The sequence below is a fragment of the Apium graveolens genome, chromosome 8 (genome assembly GCF_009905375.1).
Source record: "Apium graveolens cultivar Ventura chromosome 8, ASM990537v1, whole genome shotgun sequence".
In the NCBI taxonomy this organism is placed as follows: Eukaryota; Viridiplantae; Streptophyta; class Magnoliopsida; order Apiales; family Apiaceae; genus Apium; species Apium graveolens.
In genome coordinates this window covers 131,747,257-131,759,161 of record NC_133654.1, presented here as the reverse complement: position 1 = coordinate 131,759,161, position 11,905 = coordinate 131,747,257, and the positions used below count along the sequence as shown (strand labels likewise).

Below are 11,905 nucleotides of genomic sequence, written 5' to 3'. Positions count from 1 at the left end.
GTTTAGGATAGAACATATACATAATTAACAACTATTAAAACAGAAAAATCAATAAAATTTAAAATCACATATAAAGACACATGTAACTAGAAAACAAACAAAAAACAAAAAAAAAATTAAATTAGCTCTAAATATTTAAACCTCGGAGAACCTTCAAACAACACTTACAAATAAATAGACGAGCAATATTCAAAGAAAAAAATGATTGCTATATATACAACAGAGAAAGGGAGTTATTAATAGAGCGAAAAGAGAAAAATATGCATCGGAAGAATGTGCCTGGTGGTTACAAAAAGTGCTTAACATATTTTTGCGAAAAAAAATAAAATAAATTTCCAGTAACTTAAATAAGGGGTAAAATTGGAAATTAATACCTCAAATTTGATATATATATGCCAAATATTCAATTTTAATAATAGGATAAAAGACCAAATTACCTTTAATTAGGCCGGTATATTTGTAAATGCCCCTGAGAAAAAGGTTGCGCCCATAATAAACTTCTGTATTTACTACTTAAGCACAAATTTAAATTTTATAGATATTTTAATTAAATATTGACTCTTGATTTCTCAATAGTAAAATTTATAATCTATTTTATCTTGGGCAATATTGTAATTTGAATGTGAATTAGAGTTGAAGTATTGTACACCCACTATTCTAAGGTTATAAAATATTGAAATATTAGGTTTTCATTAAGAATAGAAAAAGTTAATATAAAATAATGAAGAGAAGTGCGGAACCCCATGCCCTATGTAAATAATTTATCCCTTACTCCCGAGTTTTAAAAGGGAACGAAAACAAGTTAAAGGTAAGTAAATTAATTTCACTTTTCTTCATTATCATGTTCCCAAGTTTTTAAAAGGAGCGAAAACAAATGTTTATGAATGTAAATTTAACAATCTTTCGATCCAAAATTTTCACTCGAAAAATAGGATGAAAGTATTTTACCTCCTAAATACTTCCTTCATTTCCATTAAAAAACTCGGGAGTAAGTACTTCCCTCAACACTTAGGAAGATAGATTATCCATGACTAAAATGTAGGAGTATCCAAAAAAATGTTTGGCGGGGAATGTAAAGTTATCCTGATATACATAAGTGTATATGCGGCTAGCAGGGGAAGAGAGGGATGATTTGCAGCTGACAAACAAAAAGCATAATAATATTAATAATAATAATAATAATAAAAAGAATAAGAATAATAATGAAATTATAGAATAGAATGATAATGATAATGGCGGGTGCTGCCGCTGGTTGTTCCCTGAAATCCCTAAACTCGTTGATACATTCTTATTCCATTACTGCCCTTCCTTTATTCCATGGTAACAAAAACATCCTCCTCCACTCATCCTCCAATTCCACTGCTGCTCTCAAATATCATCATCGTCATCATCATCATCATCCTTTCAAATGCTTTTCAAAATTAGAATCAGAGTCCCCCATCTCCCTTCCAGACCCTAACTCCCTTTTTCAACCCTTGGTTGTAAGTTATTTTCTGTTTGTGTGTTTATTTAATTTAATTAAATACACTTGATTATCATTAACTAATATTTGCAGGATTGTTTCAAGCTTCCAGATGATTATTTCAAGCAATTACCTAATGACCTTCGTCTTGATGTCAGTCAGTCGTGCCACTTTAATTAATTAATTAATTATATGTCCTTATACTACTACTAATATTTAGTTTCACTTAAATTACCCACTAACACTAACACTAACACTAACACTAGATTGTTTGTTTTTCTATTGTAGCTGAATGATGCTGCTTTTGATCTTTCCAAGGGACCAGTTCTCGACGAGGTTAGTGAATTAAGGCCCCAAATGTCACTTTCTCGAGTCAAAAGACCCTCAATGTCACTTTTTGAATTTTTGGCCCCAAATGTCACTTGAAAACGGCGTTTCGGGTGAAGTTTTTAAAAATAGACGAAAAACGCAGTCTCGTGTTGAGTTTTTCCATAACAATTTTTTTTTTTATTTTTCAAATAAAAGGAAAACGCAGTTTCGTTTCGTGTTTTTCTTGAAAAACGTGGTTTCAAACCGAGTTTTTGCTGAAAATGCAATTTCAGAAATTGTTTCGGTAAAAAACGCAGTCTCGTGTTGAGTTTATGGATATAAAAACGGCGTTTCAAAATGAGTTTTTCGTAAAAACGCAGTTTCAAACCGAGTTTTTCTCAAGATGCAAAAAAAAAAAAAATTCAAAACGCAGATCCAAAATGAGTTAATATGAGAAACTCATCCTGAGATTGCGTTTTGCCCGCATAAACACGAATTGAAGTTGCGTTTTCAATTTTTTTTTTGAAAAAAAAAATCAAAACAGAACACGAAATCGCGTTTTTCATTAATAACAAAAACTCCACCCGAAACTCCGTTTTGGAGTGACATTTGGGGCCAATTATTCAGAAAGTGAAAATGAAGGCCATTTGAATAAAAAAAGTGATATTTGGGGCCATCACCCGTATATACTAATATAATGTGCTCGCCAGTTAGGTCTTTCCTTGGCGGGTCGGTCCTAAATGTCCCTTTAACGTACAAAATCTTGATATGCAGTTTTGATAAAACGCTGGATCGTCTCCCGTTTTGTACTAGCTCATTTTTTTATATTTTTTTAAACATATAACCTTACATAGAGGCACGTTTTGCCTTTTTTTTAAAAAAAATATTTTTTCTTATTTTGTAAACGCTGCATCGTGTAGGCTTTTGGTCCGCAAAACACAACTCCATGTAGCATTTTAACCCCAAAATACTATTTTATCTAGCGTTTTACACATATTAAAAAAAATTTAAAACCAAATAAAAAATTTGTTAAATATTGAAATAATAAAAAATATTTTAAATTGTTTGTGAATCCCAAAAGGGGATTGGTGAACCCTAAAATGTTAAAAATTGTTAAACTAGATTACACCCTTAAATTTTAAAATTGTTTAATTTAGTGTTTACCTTTTTGGTTGGCCCTAAACCCTTAAATGTTAAAAAAAATTATATTGGATGGGTCTTTTATTTAATTTTCTAATATTTCTAAAATCCAAAAGGGAAATATTGAACCCTAAAAGATTAAAAAATTTTAAATTAGGGTATACTCTTAATTTTAAAAATATTAATTTAAAAATAAATATTAAAAACGTAATATTAAGGAGTGTTTCCGACCTCAAAACGACACACCATAAGAACCTCAAAACTTAAAAAAACACAAAAAGCACCATAAACGGTACTTGAAGTAACGTTTGTAGTATTAAATTTTTTTTTAAAAAAAGAAGCAAAACGCTACATGTAGCGTTTTGGGTTGTTTTCCAAACGCTACACGATGTAACAGGGTGAAATGACATTTTGGGCCATAATTTTAAGAAGCGACATTTTGGACCATTTTTCGCTCCAAAGTGGCATTTTGGTCAATTTCTCCCCCTTATTCCTGTTTAATCAAATTTACATGGATATAAACTTACTTGTCAAAACTTGTTGATTCTATTAATTCAACATTACTTGTCATGTTGTGACATCATGTAAGAAAGCCTGTATTCCCAGTTAGACGTATCATGTATGTCATGGCTGTGTTTTGTGTTGTGAGACAAGTTGAAACGGTAAAGGTCGGACTAGACTACAGACATCTGTGTTACTTTGTAACAACCTTCCATTTCACACAGTTTCTCCTCCGAATGAAATATTTTGAAACTGTAAACAGTATAAAAAAGTGTTCATTCAGTAGATACTAGTATGCCCGTGGAGCAGTAAACTGTCAGACTACTCAAATTTCATTTCTTCTGTAATTTCGTATCATCTGAATTCCAGATGTTACTTTCTTGGTCCATGTCTCTGATCTCTCCCTAGAATTCAAAGAAGTTGACCATCCAAATCATTGCACAGTGATCGAGGCATAAAAATTTAGCCACCTTGGTGTAATGGCTGTTGGGCAAAAGAAAGCTTCTGTGGTGTTACTACCAGAGGCTTCCGGTAACTTTATGATTTAGTTTTTTGATACAAGATGCTGGTCTTTTATGACAAGTAAAATGTTTAGTATGTATAAAACGGAGAGAGCCCTAATATGATATATTTAAGGTTAGAGATTAAATAGGGAAAATTAAATTATATATTTTATTTCATTTATTGCTTAAATTACGCTACAAGCAGTAACCTATGTTATTAAACATGTATAGCCTACAGTCGTCAAATCCGCACCTACCTAGTATCTAATGGTACTGGTACACCTACAGAATATTCTTGATCATTTTTATTTCACATGTGATATTGTTCATTATGATTTTTCCTTTCAGTGTGGTCTAGAGCTGGGCGAAACTTTGCTAAACATAACTAGAGCATGGGAAGCAGCTGACACATCAACTTCCACCACTCTGGTCGGCAAACTCCCTATGTTAGTTGTCTCTGCATCAGCCAATAATAAATCAGGCAATAACAAAACCGATTCCTTTGACTCAGATACTAAAATAAGAATGTAAGAATCTTTTTTATGTTCAAACTAATTTCAATTCTGGTATAGCGTTTGGAAAGCGCTTGTTATCTTCTGGAAGGAGGTTTCAATCTATGGGCCAGTATCGAGATGGTGAACTACAGAAGGTCATCTCCACAATACTTACTATTTTTTAACTGGCTAAGAGTCAACATAAGCTTGCATTCAATCATATTTTTTCTATTAATAAACATCATCATGATCCTATAATAACCTTCAAATATTTTGCTTTTATGCTTATTTCATATCGCCAGTCTTCACATATTATAGGAATCACTTTAAGTTTCTTAGAGAATAATGGACTCGAGCATCGTAGGTATAATAAGCAAGTTCTACATGCGTCCTTTGCTTTAAAGCACATATACCCAAGTACAGAATAGGTTCATAAATATTTAAAATGGAAGCCTTGTTGTAAAATTTATCGAAAGCCACTTTTAGGAAAGCTTAACATATAAGCAAATCAATGCACATAAACTATATATGGGCTTACGAGATTTAATCTGCATTTCAAGTCATGAACGGGTCTTGAGCTGTACATATTGTTAGAGAATGGCCATTCTCTAACACATATGGTATGTATATAATAAATAGTTTCAATTATAAGACAGTACTAGCCTCTTAATGTGGAAAGGGCTTGAATATAAAAGGGAAATTAGTGTTACACCCTTCAGCTAAATTGTATATTCTACTATAATACTCGATAGATTTAAATTCAGAGAAGATTTAGAGTTTAGATGATTAAATTTTTAAGTATGGATGGGAAGTGGGCCTTAACTGCATTTACTTAAAATTTCTAGGACATACCGGGCTGGTATTCAACTCGTACTTTAAATTGCCTGATTTGGACTTTTGAACTTTTCTGTGATACCACTTATTCATTGAATGACTTCAAATAGGATCAGATTGCCGAAGCTATGATCATGATAGGAAAAGTTTTATCAGCAAACCTGGTGTCCAGTGCAACAGACGAGGAACCGACGACACAGGAAACTAGGATGTTCAAGGTAAGTAATTTTCCTGCAGTTATGATGCATGCATCAGATCAGAAATCTTAACTGAATACTCTTGATATCTGTATTACAGTTTGGAGAACTTCAGGTAGCACTAACAGCAGATAAAGCCTACATAGGAGCTTTGATTGCCTTCATTTTTGGGTAAATATCTGAGTAATGTGTATTCAGGGATGTGTTTGTGTGTGTTGAGAATGCACACCTAGATTCCAAGCCGCATCTGTATTCATCATCAAAATCAAGTGCATCATTAAGTAGGGGCAACCTTATACATATGTAGGTTGCTTTCATGGGAACTAAGCCAAGGTATTCAAAGCATTCCAGAGAGCTCATTGCAGTATGCTAATGAAAATGCCCTGTTGCTTGCCAAGGTGCGTTGACAAAAAGCAACTTAAATTCTTATAACTCATTTTGCTCTCTTAATTTGTACTTACAAATGTGTGTGGATGCAGTCTTTAAGAGGAGCCCTTCTGGCAGTTTGTTATACGTCGACTGTGTTATCAGCATTCACTGCTGGTGGGCTGGTCTTACTCGGAGGACAACTTAAGTCCGAACCAAAGTAATTCTTCTGGGCGCCTTACAACTTCAGCTTTGCCTGTGAATTCCTAGACTGAATAATTTATTAGTGAAAATGGGTAGTTGAACTAAAAATTGTCTATGAACCCAAACAATTTGTATTGTTACTCTTTTAATAATTCATTTGTGGTTGCCTCTTCCTCCTTTTTTTTGTGGTTGCTTCATAAAGATAATATAGCTTTCTGACAACATAATTGCCTCCTTTTTTTTTGCTAAAATCACCTGTGGTTGCTTCATAAGGATAATATAGCTTTCTGACAACATAATTGCTTCTCATTAGTTAGTGTGATAAAAGTATAAATACTGTTGACCAATACTTTGGATCTTAAGTTAGGGCTATATTCGTATCTGGAATTCGTATCTAATCCGAATTCGAATCCGAGAACTCTTAAAGGATTGAATCCATATTTGACAGATACTATACGGATATTGATAATATCCGGATTTGAATTCCATTTTTGATCAGATTTTTTATTTTATATATATATATATTTTAAAATTTCAAAATATAGTAAAACATAAAAATAAATTTTAAAAATTGAATTAAGAGTTAAAATGTGAGTTAAGTTAATTTTAGTTCAAAAATTAATTATTTATTTATATTTTCAGTATAATTTTGTTATCTTTAAAATATTAACTGATATTTTATATATGTTTATAATATTTTTATTATTATATTAAATTTGTATAAATTTATTATTTAATGAAAAAATATATATACATACACTGTAAAGTTAATAGAATAAATTTTAAATAATATATAATCACGTACATCTTTACTATATTATAATAAACGGAACATTAAAAATTTGGTAATCGGTCTGTGGGTACTTGTTGTATTTACATAATTAACCTTATTTAAATTAAATTATATTTTAATTCAAATTAAGTTTGAAGTATTATAAAAAGACTACTTCTTACAGGATATATACACATTTTGAACCCTCTTCCCCAATCAATGTAGATAATGTCAGCTTCTTAATTCGACCTCCGACCCTTTGCACTACACTTTGCACTGCTTCGATCTAGATTTAATGATAACTGGCTCAGTTTATATTAAAGAGCAAATTGCTAAGTATTATTATATGGGAATGATGAATGAGGATGGTATATATTATGATATTAGTCTATTGGTATGTGTTAGGTGGATTATAAATCCCAATCATTGTGAGATTCAAGCTATTCTTTTTATGTATTACTTTTTCTTTATTCATATAATAACTCGAGGTACCTGAGGTAGTATAAACATGATGGCTGAAATTTAGTTAGAAAAATAATAAAAATATGATCAATATAAAGTTATTAAATAGTTCGATACTAGGCCTTATATCGTTTGAATCAATAATAGAATAGTAACACAAATTTATGACCGAATTGTTTAGTTTTAGAGTATTATAATTTAAAATTTATTTATTAAAGACGATTCTAATTATTTAAAAAAGTTATTTACCTATTTTCACATGCCTAATTATTTTAAATTTTAATAAAAAATATATTTGGTCATAAATAAATTTAATAATATATATAAAATAAAAATAATAAAATAATTATTTAAAACAACCGTGTATCGCACGGATTTTAAGTTAACATATATAATATTTAAATATCATATATGTTTCATTTTGGATTCAGATATTTTCGGGTACTAATATGCTTATATCCGCATCGGGTACTAATATGCTTATATCCGCATCCGAAATTGTCAGATTCCGATACAGATAATGTATGTGTGTTCCGGTCTTCTAGATACGGGTTATATTCGATTTTTTTATAAATATGAATGTAAATTTTTCAAATAAATATCAATTTTTTCAATTTTTTTTGACAGCCCTACTTATAGTTTAAACCATTTTTTAAGTTTTTATTTACGACTCCCCTTGATTTTTTAAAATCTGACACGAATTTATAAAGAAATGAAGTTGATAAAGGTTCTTTCCTCCCAAATCAAAACACATAAGTGCATCAAAAACCATAATAGTGATAATTTATTGGTATTTAAATTTAAAATTTAAACTAAAATTACCCAAAATTTGAACAAAAAACGGTAATATAAAAATTAATATACTCATGTTTGTGTGACGCCTCTCAAATTTTCTCATTTTATTTATTTTTTATTTTTTTAATTTTTTGAGTTAATAAATATCAAATATTATAATTACCTTATATTCCCCTAAATATATTATTATTGTTCATAAATACATGATAAGATTAATTATTTAATAGTTGATGCGCTAAATTATTTAATTATTCAACAAATAAAATTCTTCTAATATTTGTGAAAATGATAAGAATAGTTGTAAAAAATGGTGCAGTAATGTTACAAATAGATTCAGAGTTATATTAACATTTATATTTAGTAGTTCATCGAGTAGTCTTGCAATATAAAAAAAACTAGGTGGACAAACGCGCGAACGCGGTTCTAAATTATTATATTTATAAATTTAATTTAAAAATATTTAAAGATATTTAAATGAATGTTTAAAAAAAAAATACTATTACTAACAAAATATTGTATTAAAGAACTTAACAATTTTCTCTATAACTTCTGTTAGAAAAACAATTTATACTCGTTCACCTTAGATTAACCACTCTTAATATTTCATGTCCAGCAAAAACATTATAATCAATGCATGTCACAACTTTTTTTTCTCAACAGTTTGCTCTAGATTTTGCAAATTAAATAAACGATTTCCTGTAGTAGAACTAAGCTTGTAGATTTTTATATCTATATAACTATATTACAACACTCCCGTGTTTTTATATGAATATCTTTGAGATAAATAATATGAATAGCACAAAAGCATGAGTCATTGTTGTAATTTATGGATATACGTATGTGTCAACCAGTGGGGATATCTATGAAATAAACTGAGTTTATACTGCGCGACAATCCAAAATTAATGCTATTTCAATACAACATACCTTTTTGTCTCTTAAAAAATGAATTCAGTCCAGCTTGAAAAAAACCATTTGAAACAAAATAGAACTATAAGCTTATAGGAACCCTATACTGAAAGGAGTTGTAAGAAAAAGTATAAGTTGCATCATATATATCCACATTTCTTCCCTATATTGAAAGGAGTTGTAAGGAAAAGTATAAGTTGCATCATATATATCCACATTTCTTCTTTCACCAATGATATGATACAAGAGTCCTAAGAGCAACTCCAACTGTTCCTCTAATTATCCTCCTAAGTCATTTTTTGACAAAAATAGCACAAAATTCAACTCCAACACACTCCTAATCACTCTCTATATATTTAGGATCTTCAAAATTTTTCTCATTATTGAGGAGTATCTAATGTTTGTTAAACTATTTTTTTATTAGTATATTATCATTTCCCCTCCCAAATGGGTCACCATTTCCCTCCTATTTTGGTACATCAGATTCCCTCCATTTTATTGTCACTTTTATTCACTTTTCTCATCAGTCTATTTCTTAAAGGTTAATGACAATTTGATGAATTTTGACAACAGTGTTCCTTCCTTCTCCATAATGTTAAACTCCGATTATCCGCTGTATGATGAATACACAACTCCTTCTCCAAATATATATTTTTCACAAGGTTATGGTGGTGAACAAAGTGAAGAACAAAATATCATTTCATCCCAGGTTTTTCCATCACAAACAACAAAAGATAGAAGGCCTCGTACCAAAAGCTTTACAAAGCAGGAGGATGATATGCTTATTTCGGCGTGGCAAAATGTGTCATATGATCCTATCATTGGTGTTGATCAAACTAATGGAAGCTACTGGGAAGAGTACACAACTATTTTATTAGGCATAAGGATTTTCAATCTGACCGTACTTGGAATTCATTGATGCATCGCTGGTCTGTTATTCAACTCGGGGTCAATAAATTTCATGGATTTTATATCCAAGTAGGTTCTCCAAGTGGCTGCTCTGAAGCTGATAAGGTATTAATATTCTTGATTTTGTTTAGTGTAATCAAGTTTAGTAAAATTGTATGGTTGATGTACTTGTTCCTATTACTAAATAGGTAAGCCGTGCAAAAGAAATGTATAAAAGCTTATACAACACTAACTTTTCCTTAGAGCATTGCTGGAATGTTTTGAAAATTTTTCCTAAATGGAATGCGATTTTTGCTACCAAGAAGCCAAAAAAAATCAAAAGGATAGTCATGCAAAAGGATAGTCATGCAAGTTCTTCTCCATGTACTCCTGAAAACGTTGTGTTGGAGGACTCGGAACTGAAAAGGCCGGTTGGGAGGAAAGCTGCAAAAGAGATGGAGAAAAAAAAATCAGAGAATGAATGTGATGATGGTGGAGCTAGCATTTTGGAACAAATTAGAGCTGATCAACTTGAATCCAAAAAACAAAGGAACGAACATCTTAGGGAGATGATGATATTAGCAAAAGAGAAGGCTGAACGCGAGAAGGTAAAAGAAGCTCATGAACAAAATGAAGCTGATGCAAAATTAATGGCCATGGACACAAGTTCTATGGGGGAAATGGAAAAAGAGTATTTTAACTCAAGAAAGAAAGAAATCATTAAAAGAATTCGTAGTCGTTCGACTTCCTGATGCATTTTAATATGATGCAGTTTTTAGGCATTTTTGTTATATAAACATGATCGCCATCAGTGTTCTTTTTTGTTAATATCCTGGGAACATGATAACTAGTCTGATTTTGTACCTTGCTGTTCTAGAACTGATCCCCGTTGTATCTATGAAAGAACTGATTGTGTTTTCGTGTTCTGAATGTATTTTGTTTGCTGATGGATATCAAATTACAATATGTGGTTCCATATTGAATTCGTAGTTGAATGAATTATCAAGTCTGGGAGGCTTTTCTAGTTTTCAGCAAGCACAGTTTACACATGTGGTTCAAGAAGTTCTAAAGTGCATCAGCTATAGACCTATCACCTACTCTGGCATGTATAGTTATGATGCAGCTGATATAGTTTCAAGTGCAGTATATTATGATGCAGCTGACATGTTTACTTCATTTTTTCTTACTCCATTATTTACACATTCGCTTGAAATATGATTGTTGGTTCGTGGTAACGACTTGAAAATGCTCCATGCCAAGAAGTCGGGCAGTTTTTCCACCTCCAGTGTATACAATCTATACTCCCCAGCATACCGGGAAACCCCCTTTGCTCTGCAACCTTGGATAATCTTTTGATATCAATCTTATTCGGAGACCTCAAGTACTGCTCTCCGAATATTTCATTAATTGATATTACAAATTTTCTTAAACTTTCTATTGCAGTGCTTTCACCGATTCGAATGTAATCATCTAATGAATCTACAGGTACTCCATACGCAATCATTCTCAACGCAACAATTATTTTATGGAGTGACGATAGTCCTGGAACTCCAGCTGCATGACACTTTTGAACAAAGTAAGGATTGTGTGACTCTATTGCTGCTTGTATTCGGATGAATAATGATCGTCTCATACGAAATCTTCTTCAGCAAATGTAATCCGGATATGTAGGATCATCACTAAAGTAGTCACGGTATATGAGTTGATGACCTACTGTCCTGTTACGATTGATGACACGATGATTGAAAACAGACCTGCCATGGCGTACAATGTTATTATTTCTCGTCCGATTAAGTTGTGCCCATGTAGCTGCAAGAATGTCAATTTCTTCATCTTCCTCTTCCTCTTCTTGAATTAAATATTCAACTATTTCTTGAGGATCCATTAGAATCAATGAGAGATAGAGAGATATTTTCAGGATAATTCAGTGTTATTAGAAGAGAAAAGGTTTGAAAATAGAGTTGTTATAAAATTGCAGGTTCAAATATGAATTGCAGGTGACCGTTGTTAGAAATAGAATAAAGAAAGAAAAATAAGAAAATTATGAGGAGGCTGTTGGAGAAGGCCCAA

The 11,905-nt window shown here is 31.3% G+C and overlaps 1 protein-coding gene across 3 annotated transcripts; it reads left to right on the top strand.

Annotated features, from left to right (window-relative positions):
• The first annotated feature begins 1,129 nt into the window (after positions 1 to 1,129).
• Positions 1,130 to 6,183, top strand: LOC141677610 (uncharacterized). 3 transcript variants are annotated; one of them, XM_074483614.1, is made up of 9 exons: positions 1,130 to 1,481; positions 1,568 to 1,615; positions 1,751 to 1,798; positions 4,264 to 4,396; positions 4,488 to 4,564; positions 5,354 to 5,461; positions 5,541 to 5,611; positions 5,748 to 5,838; positions 5,920 to 6,183. In XM_074483614.1, the coding sequence occupies exons 1-9, from the start codon at positions 1,221 to 1,223 to the stop codon at positions 6,028 to 6,030; spliced, it is 948 nt and encodes a 315-aa protein (XP_074339715.1). In that variant the 5' UTR covers positions 1,130 to 1,220; the 3' UTR covers positions 6,031 to 6,183. The 3 variants fall into 3 exon arrangements, with proteins under 3 accessions (XP_074339715.1, XP_074339713.1, XP_074339714.1); XM_074483612.1 differs by having other exon boundaries at positions 1,134 to 1,481; positions 1,556 to 1,615; XM_074483613.1 differs by having other exon boundaries at positions 1,138 to 1,481; positions 1,556 to 1,615; positions 5,360 to 5,461.
• Positions 6,184 to 11,905: the final 5,722 nt, after the last annotated feature.